Source organism: Protopterus annectens, chromosome 2.part1 (genome assembly GCF_019279795.1).
Source record: "Protopterus annectens isolate FY-2018-M chromosome 2.part1, PAN1.0, whole genome shotgun sequence".
NCBI classification, from domain to species: Eukaryota; Metazoa; Chordata; order Ceratodontiformes; family Protopteridae; genus Protopterus; species Protopterus annectens.
Genome location: NC_056729.1, coordinates 1799679737 through 1799697358, shown reverse-complemented (window position 1 = coordinate 1799697358; position 17622 = coordinate 1799679737). Strand labels below are relative to the sequence as shown.

Below are 17622 nucleotides of genomic sequence, written 5' to 3'. Positions count from 1 at the left end.
AAGGAAGGATTAGTACGCAAAGATACCCTATCCTTATGGAAAATTAAGAAAGGCTCAACCGCCATAAGGGCCTGTAATTCAGAAACCCTTCTTGCAGAGGTAATGGCCAACAAAAAAGCAGTCTTCCATGATAAATATTTAAACTCGGCAGTAGCTGCAGGCTCAAAAGGTTGTAGAGTAAGTTTCTCCAACACAAAATTGAGATCCCAAGCAGGAGTAGGAGCTCTACGTGGGGTCTTATATTCTTTGCCCCTCTAAGGAATTGCTTAAACAAAGGATGAGAAAACAATGGTGGGTCACAGTCATAGTGAGCAGAAATCGCTGCAGCATGAACCTTAATAGAAGAGAAGGACAAACCTTTGTCCAGTAACTCAGTAAGATATTGAAGAGCCACACTTAAATTAGGCTCAGAAACATCAAATCCCTTTGCTGTACTCCAAAATAAAAATCTCTTCCATTTATCTGCGTACACTTTCCTTGTACTAGGCCTTCTGGCCTCCAAAATAACATTCAAAACTTGCTGTGGAAGCTGAGACCCTCCAGGGTTCAAAACAGAATATGCCAGGCTGTTAGGTGAAGAGAGTGAAGTTTGACATTGAGTAAATGACTGTTCTCCTGAGACAGCAGGTGTGGAATCAAGGCAAAGGCCATGGAGGCTCCTACCAGACTTCTCAGTAATGGGTACCAGTGCTGTCGAGGCCAATCTGGAGCTATTAAAATCATCTTTGGCTTGTCCTGTCTGACCTTTAGGAGTACCTTTGGTAGGAGAGGCAGAGGTGGAAAGGCATACACATGAAGATTGCTCCAATTGAAAGAAAGAGCATCCACTTTCCAGGCTGTGGGATGAAACCTTTTGTGCAAAACTTTGGCAGCTGGTAGTTTAGTGGAGAAGCGAACAGATCTATGTCTGGAGTTCCCCATGACACTGTCAATTTCTGAAATACATGAGGATCCAATTTCCACTCGTGGGGATCCATAATTGGTCTGCTCAACACATCTGCTAAGGAGTTCTGTGCTCCCGGCAGAAACCTTGCCTGAAGATTTAGCTGTAAACTGAGAGCAGTCTCCCACAAAATCATTGCTTGCCTGCATAGAGGATAAGAATCGTTCCCCTTGCTTGTTGATGTACCACATGACAGTTGTGTTGTCTGTTAGAATCAACACCTGCCCTGGAAGAAGTAAATCCTTGAAAGCTATTAATGCAAATTGGACTGCTAACATCTCCTTCAAGTTGATATGTAGATGTTGTAGTCTGGCAGGCCACGTGTCTTGTATCCACTTTCCATTTAGATGAGCTCCCAAAGCTTTGTCTGAGGCATCTGTCGTTAGAATCTGACTCGCCTCTGGCCGGGTCACAGAGAGTCCCTTGTTTAGGTGACATTCCTGAGCCCACCACAAAAATTCCTTTTGAATGCAAGGTATTATCTGAATGACAGTGTCCATATCCTGGCAGTGCTATGTCCATACATTTTTGAGATACCATTGTAGCTTCCTCATATGCAGTTTGGCATTGGGAAGCACCAGAATACAAGATGCCATGAACCCCAAGGCTTGAAGGACTGTCCTTGCAGTCAGCCTGGACTGATGAGACAATTGATGGAAGTAAAGGGAAAGATTCTTTTGTTTGTCCGGGGTCAAAAAGGCCATCTGGGATGCTGTATTCAGTCTCACACCCAGAAAGCACATGTCCTGAGAGGGTACTAGACTGGACTTTATTTCGTTCACAGAATACCCCAGGCATCTTAGCACTACTATCACATATTGCAAATGATGAAGAAGCTCGTCCCTTTCTTGAGCCAGAATCAGGCAATCGTCCAAATAAGGATAGAACTGTATTCCTTTTAGCCTGAAGAAAGCTATCACTGGAGCCAGAACTTTCGTGAACACTCTGGGCGCAGTAGATAAGCCAAAGGGCAATGCAGAGAACTGATAATGAGAAGTCCCAGCTCGAAAACACAGATACTTCCTGCAACCTAGCCTGATAGGAACATGAAGGTAAGCCTCCTTGAGATCCAGAGTCACCATCCAGTGATCTTTGCCCAGCAGAGGTAAAAGCTGTTGTAGCGTCAACATTTTGAACTTGGGAATGTCCAGATAAGTGTTGAGGATAGATAAATCCAAAATTGGTCTCCACGTGTTCCCCTTCTTTGGTACTAGGAACAGGCGAGAATAAAATCCTAGGCCCACTTCTGGCAGAGGGACCGGCTGTATGGCCCCTATTTGAAGCAGCAGAGAAATTTGTTTGTGAGCCTCTATTCTTTGCTGAGGAGGAACGTCTGGCATGCCTTTGAAAGGAGGCAAGGTATGGAAATAAAACTTGTAACCTTGGTGTATGATATCTAAAACCCATCTGTCTTGGGTAATTAAACTCCAATTTTCCTTGAAGAGTGCCAACCTTCCTCCCAAAGGTGCTGCCAGACGAGAAGGCTCTGGCAGCTGAAAAGGTAGGTCATTGGGCCTGTTTACGAAAGGACTGGCCCCTGCCCTCACCGAAGACTGTGCAGGTGAACTCCCTGTTCTAGGCCTGAAAGAGCCCTGAGCTCTGCCCCTACCACGTCTAGATCTACCCCTAGACTGTGAATCATAAGAAGGGTACGTCCACCCCTTAGCAGGCCAATTCCTACTAAACTTCGGAGGCTGAACTTGCAAAAAATCTTTAACAGTCTGCATAGACTTAGCCTTGTCTTCCATTTTCTTTAAGACTGCCTCCACAGGTGCACCAAACAACACATCAGACTGTAAAGGAGCATCTAAAATCCTTGTCTTAACATGGTCAGATAAATTCTGATCCCTCAGCCAGGCGTGCCTGCGAAGAACTGACCCAGTGGCAGCCACCCTAGACGAGGCCTGTACAGCATCAAAACCACATTGTAAAGAATGCTTACCCACCTGTTCAGAAACATGCACCAAATCTTGTAATTCTTTACACTCAATACCTTCCGCCAGAGCATCTACCTTAGACTTCAATTGAGAAAGTAGATAGTTTTGATATTTCAACATGTGAAACTGGCAATTCAAAGCCCTCATAGCTAAGGTGGAAGAAGTATAGACTTTCTTTCCCCATCTATCCAAAGCCCTGGCTTCTTTATCTGGAGGAACCGGATTTTTTTACAACAGAGGCCTTGACACCTTTAGGTCCCTGACTAACAGTTTCTGGGTCCGCCCTAGGACTCTTATAAAGAAATTTATGAGCTTCAGGCACCCTGTAATACCTATCCGGTTTAACAGGAGCAGGAGGCAAAGAATCAGGATTAAGTGAAGCCTCTGCAAACACATCTTCCACAACATCCAGAACAGGAGGTATAGCCAAAGGCCTATGCTGGGGTAAAAACAAAAATTCCCTAAGCCTTTTCCTGGAATCAGAGAAGTCCTGACCTTCCCACTTAAAATGTTCCCTCATGGAATGAAGAGTCTCTGAAAAGAAAAATCCTCTGGAGGAGAAGCAGAAGGAGTAGAATCATCCACATCAGTATCAGAATAAGGAGAATACTCCTGCAGGTCTTCAGCCAAGACTCTGAAACATCCGAAGCCTGCTCAAAACTCCCCAACTCTGGTTCCACCCTAGGCCTCTTATCAGGAGGGGGCAAAGAACCTCTAATAAAAGTAATTAAATCTTCTGCCATTTTAAGCATGTGCTTCTTGGGCACAGACCCTGATGAACTAGGAGTGACACCAACAGAAGCTAAACCTGGCCTGCCTCTGGGAGAAGCCTTGGAAACAGAAGGAGAGGGCCTAACCACCCTAGGAAGGGAGGGGAGTACAGTAACCTGAGAAGCCCCCTCAGCCTGACCTGCCTCCTGAGAGGCCACATCCTACAATAACAAAGTCTCCCCCTGGGACTCCAGAGAAACCTCCTGCGGAACCACCGGTTCCACTGGCACCTCTAAAGAACCGGCGTCCGGTACGGACGACTCTTCTTGCCTGGGTTTAGCTGCTTTGTCTTTGCGCTTCTTCGAAGCGGGCGTCGGAGCATCCGACGGCATAGTATAATTGCACCGCTTCCCAAAGACCAACCTGGCACAATCTAACCTTCGCTTAATAGTGCGTTTATTGAACCTAGCACAAAAGCGACACCCAACAACGTTGTGCTCAGGCCCCAAACAAGGAATACACAAAGTATGATAATCTCTATGCGGTATCTGTTTCCCACAAGAAATACAGTTATTCACTTTTTCTGACATCCGGTAAACCACTGAGGCAAGAAAAACTAAAATATTCCCAACGGGTACTTAGCCAACTTTGACTCGGTCTGAAACTCCGAATTCGAAAAATTTCAGAACGCCGAACGGCACTTGCAACGCTGCTTCTGCATCGGACCATGCGGCAAAAAAGACTGAGGATATGACGTCGGTCATGCGCATTTGTACCCTGACGTCCTGATGTCAGTCTTAAGCGCCTTGACCGACGTCAGCCTAATACTTTGATATTCGGGCCGACTGAGGACAGCGGACTACCCAAGTGTAAGGACTGCAGCAATGTGAGATGAAGAACATCTTCTTAATATGGAAGCTGATGCAGTTGACCTGGCTGAGGCCTCAGCTACATCATATGCACACCTAAGGGAGTGGTTGTTCACTTGTGAGATAAGTAAACTACTGACTGAAAATAAAACTGAAAAAAACATGAAGGCACAGAAAGTCGCAGGTAATCCAACAAGCTTTATTCTGAAGCACCTTTCGTCCTGCTCACTGGCAGGACTTCATCAGATAAAAAATACAAGCAGACTGCGTTCTTAAATAATGAATGGGCGTTTCGGTTAAATCAATCATCAATTAACCATCTAAAAGGGGTAATGTTCTCTTATTCCATACTTAAGTTAACTATAAAATGTATATATCCCTTTACATAAAACATAATAAATCACAAAAGGTAACAAATTAACAACAACAATGATCGCTGCAATCAGATTTTAGGATAAAAATGCTGTAATAAAAGCAATATAATAAACATGTACGGTAAGTTGTCACACTCCTATATTAACTAAATCCAAAAAGTGGGTGGGTGGGGTTAGTGATAACAGGGAAAGTAAATAAAAAGATCCCGTAATGAGTAATACTAAATTAATCCTACACCCTGGTTCTTAATTATCCCGGTAGGTTTAAGAATGTCAACAAAAAATGTTGAAAATAATAATGAGAGTATTCCTCCTTTTACTGTTAAAATTGTAAAAAAATGTAAATATTGAAGGCCACTTCAAAACACTAACTATTACACGTATATATACAGATATATATGTATGTATGTATATACATATACACATTGACCCATAGTTCAAAACACTAACCGTGTTATTAACAACATGACTTCATCACCTACAAAGCTGTACAATACTGTTTTTACCGTCTCAAATTCCTTAGTTTAAGAATACAAGCAAGTGATACAACTTCATTTAAACCTGGGCTAAAACATGACCCCGTACGGAGTTGCCAACATAGTTCAAGTTGTTCTAATAATAATGAAAGGGGGCCACCACGTGTGTCGTCAGTTATTGAATCAATGGCTATAAACAAAAAAGATTGGTGGGGATGCAAGGATATATGTCGAACCAGGGCATTATCCAAGTTTGTATTTCTTATTTTATAAAGGTGCTCATACACAAGTTCTCTCAACCTACGTTCAGTTTTACCGATGTAAAAGGCGGCACAACTTTGACATTGTGCCACATATATTACTGATTTAGACAGACAGGTGTATTTTTTAAGTTGGTCCTGTAGACAATGTTCCTGATCATCACAGCTTTACCTGTGCTCATGTGTTTACAATAATTACACATCTGACACCTATGCATCCCACATTTCCAGTTTAATACAGGCTTTCTAGTTTCCAAGTTTTTCAAATTTGTTCCTTTCATGTATGTAATACGGGGACCATTCTCAAACTTGTCTGAAATATGAAAGTCTCTCCTGATTAAATTAATCTTATATAAAAATTGGGAAGTAATCTCCTTAGCAATACTACTAAAGAGTGTGATCAGGCTAGTTGTGTACTCAAAATTACGACAACAACTGGGGTTGGCTACTTCAGTCTTGTCAAGTACTAAGCTTAAAATTGGCCTATATGTACCTTGTTTTCTCTTAGTTTTAACTTCCTCACATACAGCATCTATCAATGCATTAGGGTAACCTCTCTTAAGGAACATGTCCTTCAATTTGTGACATTCATCCAGAAAGTCAAGATCAAGTGTGACCATATGGGCAGCCCTCACAAACTGTCCTTTGATGACTGACTTTTTCTGGTGCCAAGGATGACAACTACTAAAGTGAAGGAAAGAGTTTGAATGTGTGTGTTTTCTGTAAATATTCATTACATATGAACTTTTAATCAAGTCCTTACTAAGAGCTACGTCTAAATATGACACCTGATCTGTGTCAAAGTCGTCAGTAAATGACAAAAAGTTAGTTGTACTGTTGAAGTATTCCACTAATTGTTTTGCAGAATCCCTGTCACCATTTAATATGATGAAAACATTATCAAGGAAACGTGTATAGAAATAAATCTGCTCTTTTATGTTCTGGTTGGTAAAAATGAACTCGTTCCCAAGATGCCATGACAAGATTCACATAACTTGCTCCACATGGACAGCCCATAGCTATTACTGTTTTTTGAACAAAATACTTACTGTTGAATGTAATATAGTTATTTAAAATAACATCCAACATCTCCTCAATCAAGTTTACCTCATCTAGTGGAGCTCCTTTAGACCTCAATAAGCTGCTGATCCGTTCAATCCCTTTAACATGTGGGATTGATGAATAAAGGTCTTGGATGTCTACTCTTAGAAAATTCAAAGATTCATTAAAATCTAAGTTGTTGACCCGAGACAAAAATGTCAAAGAATCTTTACAAATATACTGTTCGTGGGCAACACATTTTTTGAGGGTTTCATCTACCCATTTCGCCCAAGGGTATGTCAAACTGGACCTTGCATCCACTAGAGGTCTCATTGGTGGGTCCCCTATATTTTTGTGGAATTTAGGGGTATCAAAAAGGACAGGAGTCCTGGGAGCTGGCATACTGAGATACTTGAACAAGTCTGAGGAAATCCCAGCTTCCAGGAACATATCATATAGGTGTGATTTGATTTTAGAACAAGCTTGGTTAAGTTCATTGCGTGATACCGGCTGGTATGTTGAGCTACTAACTATTTTTTTCCATTTTATTAATGTAGCCTTCGATGTTCATTACCACAAGTCCGCCCCCCCTTATCAGGTGACATAATACGGACTGGGGCCTGCTGGATTAATTGTAAAAACGTTGTTCTTTGGAGGTGTTAGAAAAGGGGTAAAACTTTGTGTTGTTCCTTACCCCTAGTGTGTTATATAAATCTAGTTCACAAATTTGCTCGAAAAGCTGTAAGGTTGGATGAGGGGGGGACAAAATGTACTAGATGTATGTAAAACACTCCTCTGTAAAGTGGTATTATCACCAAACAATATTAGTAGGTCTAACTTTCTAACATACAATTTCAAATCAATTAAAACTTTTGCCAAATCTGCCTTTCTAGAAAGGACAAAAGTGTTTCCCTCAGCCAATAATTCAACCAAGGGTGGATCAATTACAATGTCTGAATAGTTCTAGATTTTAAAATCCTCATCCACGTTTGTTAAAATTTCTTTTAATCTGAAATTCGAAAGTTCTGTTATATTCACACCTGGTGAACTCATCTCCTGCGTTTGCAGTTCTTCCCCTTGTTGTTGGAATTGTATTGTTGTTTTTTCCTTTTCGATCTCAGATTGTAGTGTGAGGCTGAGTTCTGAAAATTTTGAGCATTATAGCCTGGTTGGGTTACTTGGACGTGAGTTGATGTATCAGGTGCCTCACTAGGTTGAACCTCTGGAACCCTGTTCAAAGTTGGCTGTGCATTGTGTAAATTTTGTTGATTTACAACAGAAATAGAAGTAGGTTTAGCTTTGCTAGCTAGACCATTACTTATAGTCTGAATAGTTTGTGAGGGTGGGGGTTGGGGATAGGCCACCCCTTCATTGTATGCTATACGGTCTCTGTGAAGTTTCTTATTCTTCACTTCTCTTAATTTAATTAAGTGTTGGTCTATACTCATAAAAATTCTGTTGTAGTCAAACATATAACGCTCAAAGTCAGAATGTTTTTTGATAGAGGTATCCAAAAATGTTGCCTCTAATAAATGGTCAATAGTGACTGAATAATGTTTAACCATAAGGTTCAATAAATCCTTGATGGAAAACTGAACCCGCCAGTAATCCCGTAGGGTACTGGCAAGTCCTGAGGCCTTTAGGAACAATGCTTTCATGAATACATTGATGAAGGTATGCCACTTCTAATAATAACTTCTTATATTTAAAGAGAATCTTATCCAGTTGCTGGAGTAATAAAGTAATATTACCTGCTCCTGCAACAGGATGATCTTGTAGTTGAATAGACTGCGTATTAAGTAGTTGCATCTGTTCTTAGAGCCATTGGTCAAATGAAGAAGGTACATACAAATCTCCGTTATTGGATGCCTGGTTGTTCGGTGGTTGTACCTGCTCTGGTGCATACGTATTAACCATACGAGCCGTAGCGTTAGGTGAACGTACAGTGCCTGGTTGACCCTGCAGTCCCTTACTCGCAGGGTTGTTTACCAGCTCACCTTGAACTGGAGTTCTACGAAAGATGACAACAGGTGCTGTTGTTGAACTGACAGGCAGTGGAGTCTCTGTTCTGTTACCGTTAGCCCTATTCGGGTCAGACTGAATCATAGGCTGCATAACTGGAAAAATAGGTGTAGCATCAAACCGTGTTTGTAACTCATCAACTTGTTGTGAAAGCTGTTCAATGAGTTGAGTTAGATGGTCCATGTTCTCCGATTGAGAAACTGGTGAAGATAACAACGTTGGAATTCCACGAGGACTTTCAGAAGCCATAGTAGACAACCAACAAGTAAACTACTGACTGAAAATAAAACTGAAAAAACACGAAGGCACAGAAAGTCACGGGTAATCCAACAAGCTTTATTCTGAAGCGCTTTTCGTCCTGCTCCCTGGCAGGACTTCATCAGATAAAAAATACAAGCAGACTGTGTTGTTAAATAATGAATGGGTGTTTCAGTTAAATCAGTCATCAATTAACCATCTAAAAGGGGTAATGTTCTCTTATTCCATACTTAAGTTAACTATAAAATGTATATATCCCCTTTGCATAAAACATAATAAATCACAAAAGGTAACAAATTAACAACAATAACAAAGATCATTGCAATCAGATTTTAGGATAAAAATGCTGTAATAAAAGCAATATAATAAACATGTACGGTAAGTTGTCAGACTCCTTGTATTTTCTATCTGATGAAGTCCTGCCAGTGAGCAGGACGAAAAGCGCTTCAGAATAAAGCTTGTTGGATTACCCGTGACTTTCTGTGCCTTCGTGTTTTTTCACTTGTGAGATAAGCCTGAGTAAGGAAGACAAGAATGTTTTAACAGCACAGTCAGGAATGTCATTAAGCTCTTTGGAGGCTTTGTCCAGAAAAGCCTGAGAGTACTTGGCCATGTGAGACTGGTAATTTGTTGCCCTAAAAGCAGAAGTATAAATCTTTTTTCTTCTCTTCTCCATCGCTTTGCTGTCCTTATCTGCAGGCAGGACAGTGGTAGTAGGGTGGAGTTTGGATTCCCTGTCCATAGAAATGGAAATAGTGCCAGGGTCTGCTGGGGGACACTTGAAAAGAAATTTGTTTGAATCAGGGACTCTGTATAATCTGTCAGCCCTTCGAGGAGCAGGTGGTTGGGAATCTGGATTAATGGATGCGACAGCAAATGCATCCAGGAAGGCAGATTGGACAGGTGGGACAGGTAATGGATTAGATGATTCCATCTGAATCAGATCATAAAATATTTTTTGAGCTTCAGACATATCTGACCATTCCCACTTAAAAAAGTGTTCTCTCATCAGGTTAACAGTGTCCCTGAAGGTAAGGTCTTCCACTGGGGAATCAGGCTCAGCTGAGGCCTCTTCAGGGGATCCATATCCCAGGGGGGATGAAATCTGGGAGGAGTAGGAGAGGGAGTCCTCACAGGAATCACACAGTTCTTCCTCTGCAGGCTGGCTCACAGTCCTTTCAGGTATTGAAGTCCTAGGGCTGAGAAGAGGTGGAGCCACAGGGGTGAACTCAGAGGAAGGCCTGAGGTCAAGAAAGCATTGTAGAGACTCTAGCTGAAGGCCTGCCAGTCAGGTAAGGCCTCGGATGCCAGAAAAATATATCTGGCCTTTTGCTTTTTCTTAGAAGGCCTAGCAGTCGTCTGGCTGGTGATAGGCCTGGAAGAAATTGTTGAGTGGTGGAGGCCGGGTCCGAAGCGCCCATCGAAGGTACTAATTCCCCCTGGAGAGTTCCTCTCTGTAGCAGGCACTGGTACATACTCCCCACGTGTCATCCACTCTAGATTGTGTGGCCTCCTGAAAGGTATCCACTATATCTGTAGTGGTGTTGGTGGTTTGGTTGGGGCGGAGGCAGCATCCATACAGAGAGCTATCTGTCTTAGGCGCTGGTTCTCAAGGTATAAGTGGAGAGCCTGTAAGCGTCGGCAAAGGGTCTTGGGGATGAATGATTTACAGATGACGCAGTTTTTGTAATCGTGATCCCTACCCAGATAAGAGAGACCCTGGTTATGGGTGTCTTTATGTGGAATTTGACAACCTCAGTTGCACTTACGCTTACCAGACATGAACAGACTAGAAAATACAAAAGGAATGAAGAAAAAGGCCACAACGGGGTATTTATCTTTAATGCAAAACAGATCCGATGTCAGTGAGTAGCAGGAACTGGCATACAGCTGGCGGCTGAAAAGCTCTGAGGGCTGGTGAGTACAGACGTCACCTTTATGGCCCACGTACCTGCCTCCATGTCAGGCGTCAGATGCACCGTTGGAAACCTGGCCGGACAAGCTGATTGGAAGAAAGGTAAACCCACTAGTAGAATACTGCAACAATGGAACAGAAGTGAAAGAGCCAAAGATTTAGCCTCTGATTCAGGTAATGGGGAAGAGCCTGGGTAGCCTGACAGAGCATACCTAGACGTGTGTTCAACAATTTAAAGCTCTGACAGCCAAGGTGGAAGAGGTATAGACTTTCTTACCCAGTCTTTCCAAAATGTTACTTTCCTTATCAAAAGGAAATAGTTTAGTTGAGGGAGACAGCCTTGAAGACTTAACAGAATTAATGGAAACCACAGCTGGGTCAGCTGAGAGGCATTTAAAAAGAAACTTGCAATCCTCAGGGACCTTAGAGAAGCGATCAGGTCTTTTAGGAGCAGGGGCCTGTGAGTCAAGGGTCTTGGATGCTGCCTTAAAGGCATCTAAGAAGGCTGACAGGACTGGTGGAACTGCTGAGGGAACAGGGGCATCTAGTTGGAGCAGCTCATAATATCACTTTTGTTCTTCTGAAATCTGAGAGGAATCCCACTTAAAGAATTCCCTCATTTTATTAATAGCTTCCCCAAAGGAAAGCTCTTCAATGGGAGCGTCACCCCCATCTGACTCTTCCTCTGTGGAAGCATATTCCAGAGGAGAAGGGATCTGGGTAGAATATGCTAAGGAGTCTTCATCTGAGAAAGACTCTTCAGAATCAGTGTCATGAATTTGGAATTCCACAAACTGCCCTGAAGAAAGTCCCTGGGATCCTGATGATAGTATTGGGGAGGAGAAGGCTGGGCCGGCTAAAAGAGGCCGGAGCTGGAGGCCTCAGAGCCTTAATGAGACCCTGCAAAAAAACTTCCCAATCCAACGTAGGGATAGGAGAAGTGGGAACATGCTTAGTTTTTTGGTTTTTAACATGTTTTACCCTTTGGGGAGAAATAGCGGATGTATGCCTTACCTCCGACACCTCTCTAGACAAAGGAGCTGGAATAGTCCCAGAGTCTTCTGCAATAATGAGCCGCGGTTCCCGCAAGCCGTCCAAACTGGACATCTACATAGCCTCGGACATGCTAGGATCCGAACTCCTGATGGCTTCCCTTCCGGTACCTGCCGAAGGAGCAGACCCTACCTCCAGTCGCATCGCTGGGTTTTCATCAACCTCAAGGGGTACGTCAGAAGGAGTAGGCGCAGCTGAAAAGTTTTCAGGCCTAGCCTTGCTAGTCTTCCTCTTAACAGACGGCTCAGAAGCTCTCACGGAACCTTTTATAGTGTCTCTAGCCAGATGTTTGAGTTTTTGATTTTCTAAATAGAGATTCAAGGCAGACAGATGACTGTGCAATGTTTTAGGAACAAAGGCCTGACAAATAGAGCAGGCCCAGTGACCATGATTAGGCTCTAAGCATAACAAGCAAAGCTCGTGACTATCTTTATGTGGAATTTGCATTCCATCCCTACACTTTGCCTTTCTGGATGACATTAACAAAATCAAAAAGCAATAGCAATATATTAAATCCCTATGGGGTACTTAACTGAAGCTAGAAGACGACACTAACTGTTTCCAATGGCAGATTGAATGTACGAGTCAACCTTTCCGAATAGCAACGAAAACGTTCTGAAGATTGCACATGCAAACGTCCCTTTTATGGCTGACACTGACTGTGCCTTTTTGTGCGACATCCCATTTATAGGCAGGAGTTCTAGCTATTTGCCCAAGTCCCTTGGTTCCTTTGCTAATTTTAGCCCCCTCTTGCCAATTTTCTATACCACTAGTCACAGTCAGCTCTATTGATAAAATCTCCTTTCTCTGTTTCTGTATTTGCTCAGTTTTTGAATACTCTCAGTTACTTTATATGTTAAGTCTTGTTGACCTCAATTTGGGTTATAATAGATGGTATGGGAGAAGAGTAACAACTTTTTATAAATTAGATACCATAATCGACTGATTACCCTACAAGACCATCTTACTCATTGGCTAGTGTAATACAATATTTACCATCACAAGATGGCAATGTCAAAGGCCACCTCCAGCAGACCGCAAAAGAGAATCTTCTGTGAGATAGCCATTGCTTTCAAACAGGTTGCAAAGGTGCCATGAGATGGCAGAAATTACAGTGGACAACATCTTACAACAATGAAGCACAACTTGCAACTGAATCAGGGACAAACCTCACCAGAATGAAGTACAAATCCAGAAATAATCAGGGACACTTTTTTAAAATGTTAGTACTATTAATGTGAGGTATTAACAGAGTAAGAGACTGTAATAACTTTCTGAAGTAAAAAAGTGTACATCTTTAATACGTGTCATTATTTAGCCAAGTACAATTCATCATCTTTTTCCAAAAGTTACCATTTTTACAACGGATTAAAAGGGACAGAGCTAAAACTGGAGTTAAACTCGGGGGAAATCCCTGAAAATCAGGAGTAGTTGAGACGTATGCAATGAAATACAAATGCATCTAAATTGCAGTACATCAGTGAAAGAGAAAGTAATGTATGCGCTTGCAATTTCACTATTAAAATAAAAAGCAGCGATCAGAGGTCAATATTTTTACTATCATGTATGCTATCTTACCATCCAGCCTTGGTCCTCCACTGTATCTGCTATAAAGAATATCTGCAGAAGCCTTTGATATTCTTTTCATATCAGATATTCTGTCAGGTTGAAGCTTATTATGTTGACAGAGATACTTGCAGTTGTCAATTGGTTTTGTAGGTGTAGACTCATCTAACCATTTTTGCAGCCACACAAGTGGAAGAAATTCATAGGGCTTGTCTGCAAAAAAATAATTAAACAAATAAATAAATAAAAGTTTTAATAAGCAAATTAAGTTATTTACTGTACTCTCTTCACCACAGTGTTATTTTAAGTCATTACATGCTACAAAATAATAATCTTTATCATTAAAGGTGAAATAGGTGAATCTATTTGATGGGTATTTAAATTAAGAGAAAAATAAAAGTCCCAGGAATTCTTAAACCTTCCAAGATGTGATGGGACAAACACATGTTCAATACAAAACATATGGAGAATGCATCAATACACTGTGTATTTAGTCTGGGAATATATATACAGATGTACTACAGAGGGAAGCTGTCGATTTACTGTAGTTTTTAGTGACCGCTACTACAATGTCAAATCGTTAAATAATTGACCAGAAGGTCGCAAGTGAGAATGCCGAGGACGATTTGTTCTGTCAGTTTCGAACATCGAATTTCCTGACCTGCATGGTTCATAGGTAGGTACTTGGCTATCTGCCTTAGGGCATTTATAAGCCTAGTCAGAATGTGTTGGCTTTCGCCTCCCTTTTAGACTAGATTCCTGAACCTCTGTCCAGCAGGGCCATATAACTGATCCCAGGAGTAAATTTATTGGTTCATAGGTAGGTACTAGGCTATCTGTCCTAGGGCATATTTATAAGCCTGAGGAATAAGTAGTAACGTGGGTCCACAAAGGGGGTAAAGGCCAGGTGTTCGAATAAGTAGTCAGCATTCTCATCTTATGACTTTCTGGTTGATTTACTTAGGAATTTGACATTGAAGCAACTGCTAAAACGGTAGTAAACCAAGTTGACATCATATGTGAAAAAACATTCAGATATCTGGATTAATACTGCTGATAGTGAAATGTTCATCAAATCTGTAACTGTTCACTTCATACATAAAATACAAATTTACTAGGCACTTGACGCAAAAATCCATACTGTGCATGCACTATGTGAGCCAATTTAAGTTAACATGGAAGTATAAAACATTGGAGGGGATAAATGTATCTCCAAACACCATCATACTAGGTGACTTTAACTACCCTAATATAGACTGGGAACACTACTCAAGCCCGAACACTCTAACCCAAAGATTCCTGGAGTTCATAAACTCAAATGCCATGGAACAACTAGTCACCATCCCCACAAGAGGAGAAAACATACTTGATCTCATCATCACGAACATGGGATCAAAATGTTCAACACCGGAAGTATACCCCTCACTGGTGAGATCAGATCATAAACTAATCTCGCTGGAGGTCCTCATCCCGCCCCACCTGAAACAAAAAGACCACAGTGAAAAACTTCTCAAAAGCCGATTTCACACTTCTAAAACTAGTGTGGTCTCCTTTAAGGCCCCTGAGCCAGTGGTAAACATTACTCAAACCGCTGAATCACTTACAAATGCCTTCTACCAGCACCTACAGGACTGCATGGATCAGGCAATCCCAAACAAAACTAAGACTCTCTGTACCAAAGGCAAGCGTCCAGTCTGGTGGACCCCAGCCATAAACAAGCTCTACAACAAAAGGAGGAAGCTACTACAAGATAGAGCAAAATCCTTGAAAGGTAAGACACCTTTGATCATTATAAGTAAAACTAAGAGCTCTCATAAAATCATCCAAGGCAAATTTTGAGAGAAAAATCGCCAAGGACTCTAAAGAGAATCATAAGGCCTTCTTTAGCTATGTTAGAAACCTAGGAGGAAACTCCCAGATATGCTCAGAATTAGTTCAAAATGATGTGAAAATTACTGAACCTACACACATTGCCAACATACTGGCTGACAGGTTCAGTGCAAACTTCTCCCCAAAAGGAGAGATATCTATTCCAGAGGATTGTAGCCCCCAAACATCTCCAACGCCCAGGTGAGAACTGCCCTCACTAAGGCAAAACACAGCATCCATGGGACGGATGGTGTCCCCGGCTGTGTGCTTCATGAACTCAATGAGGAATTAAACCCACAGTTAGGACAGCTGTTTAATCTTAGCCTCACCTCAGGATCATTACCCAAGGAGTGGCGGACTGTGGTCCCACTTCATAAGGGCGGTGCCTCCACAGACCCTGGAAATTACCGCCCCATTAGCTTGACAAGCCTTATCTGCAAAGCCATGGAGAGGATCATAATGGAACTCATAAATAAAGACATAGGGAACTTGCAGACTTTGGATCCAACTCAGTTTGGCTTTGTCAAAGGCAGATCCTGCCTCTTAAACTTGGTTGACTTTTTGAGACAGTCACCAAGGCCATTGATGAGGAAAGGCAGTCCATACAGCCTACCTCGACCTGGCAAAGGCCTTGACACAATACCCCACTCAGGTATCATCGAAAAACTCATCAGCTTGAATGTAAACCCATACATCACAAGATGGGTTGCAAACTGGCTAAGTGACAGAACCCACAGGGTCAGAGTTGCTGGAGCCATGTCAGACTCAAAGCCTGTCACAAGTGGTGTCCCACAGGGCTCAGTCCTGGGTCCACTCTTGTTCGGCATCTACTTTTCTGAAGTACAAGCAAACACAGGAGGGTTATGGCTGACAAAGCTTGCAGATGACTGCAAACTGGGCCATAGTCGAAAACACATCTGACACAGATATCCTCCAGAAGGGCCTCACAGAAATGGATAACTGGTGCCAGAGCCTTGGCCTGTAGTTAAACGCCAAAAATGCATAGTCATACCCTTTGGGAAAAACAAGGCTACCCCTAGCTACCATATAGGTGGCAATCCACTGAGCACAGAAAAAGTCATCAGAGATCTGGGGACCCAGGTTGACAGTAGCCTTCCGTTTGACACTCATGTTGCTAAAGTAGTTAGGAAAACCTTCTATATCACCCACCTGATCATGAAGGGATTCACATCTAGATCAAGGGAGGTCATCGTCACCCTGTACTCATCACTTATTAGACCTATGATTGAGTACAATGCCCGTTCGAATGTATCTGACCAGACACCTGCTGCAGCTTGAAAGGCCCCAAAAGTTCCTCACCAAAAGGATAAAGGGTCTCAAAAATATGTCTTATGCTGCCCGACTGAAAGAACTCCAGCTCTATTCAGTCTCATACCGCTTGCTCAGAGGTGACCTGTGCCTGACATATAAGGCCATGTCAAACCCAGATTTGATGAATATGCTTCACCTCAAAAATCTAGATGCCTCAGAACCACAAGGGCGGGAGACTTAAACCTTGGCACGGTTATAAATAGAACGTGCTGGAGGGACAGATTCATCACCCAGAGACTCCCTATGCTGTGGAACAAAATCCCGGTACATGTGAGGCAGAGCACCTCTCTGGTCTTGTTCAAGAGGAATCTTGACCAATGGATGGGAGATTGCAGATATACCCCAGGGATTACTTCAGCGTCACTGCTTGACAGAGGCACAGCAAAATGATAGGCATAGTTTTTATTCAAACTAAAGGAAGCCACATAACTATGGGCTAGGCTTATAAATGCCCTTGGGCAGATAGCCTAGTATGAACCTATGAACCTATGAACCTATAAGCACACTGACAGCCTCACGAATATGGCTACAGCATATCACAGTCCAGTCACTGCCTGCAAACACTCAGTCCCTTAAGATTTAATGTTAAGCCTGCTCCTCAAGAAATAACATGTTATCCATTAGTTCACATCCCTTTCTAATTGGCAAAGCCCAAGTAAAACAATGATTCCTTTGAGTGAAATGGTCCATCCATCCCTTTATCTTTCCCCAAACCTTGGTACTATGCTCTTAACTGTGAACTTAAAATAGAAAACAATGCAGACCAAAGTTTTCCAAAAACAGTCAGTAATTATGTCCCCTTTATCACAACAAAAGATACGCTCCTGAGTCCAGGAAAAGGCTTGCCATATTATGTCATTACTCAGGGTGCTACATGATGCCAATATGTTCACCAGTTTAGCCCAAAATAAGGGAAACCTACTGCTTGTTGCCACAAACTTGATCAACACTCAGAATGTCGAACTGAACATATCGCTACATAACATCAAGCACAAA

The 17622-nt window shown here is 42.2% G+C and overlaps 1 protein-coding gene across 7 annotated transcripts in view; it reads right to left on the bottom strand.

The window, feature by feature from the left end:
• USP48 (ubiquitin specific peptidase 48) overlaps nt 1-17622 on the bottom strand; it is a 3461715-nt gene that overhangs the window by 1875029 nt on the left and 1569064 nt on the right. For all 7 annotated transcript variants that reach the window (XM_044063244.1, XM_044063240.1, XM_044063245.1 and 4 more), the window contains one exon: nt 13438-13638. In XM_044063244.1, coding sequence (XP_043919179.1) covers nt 13438-13638 — 201 coding nt within the window. The remainder of the gene's footprint in view (nt 1-13437; nt 13639-17622) is intronic.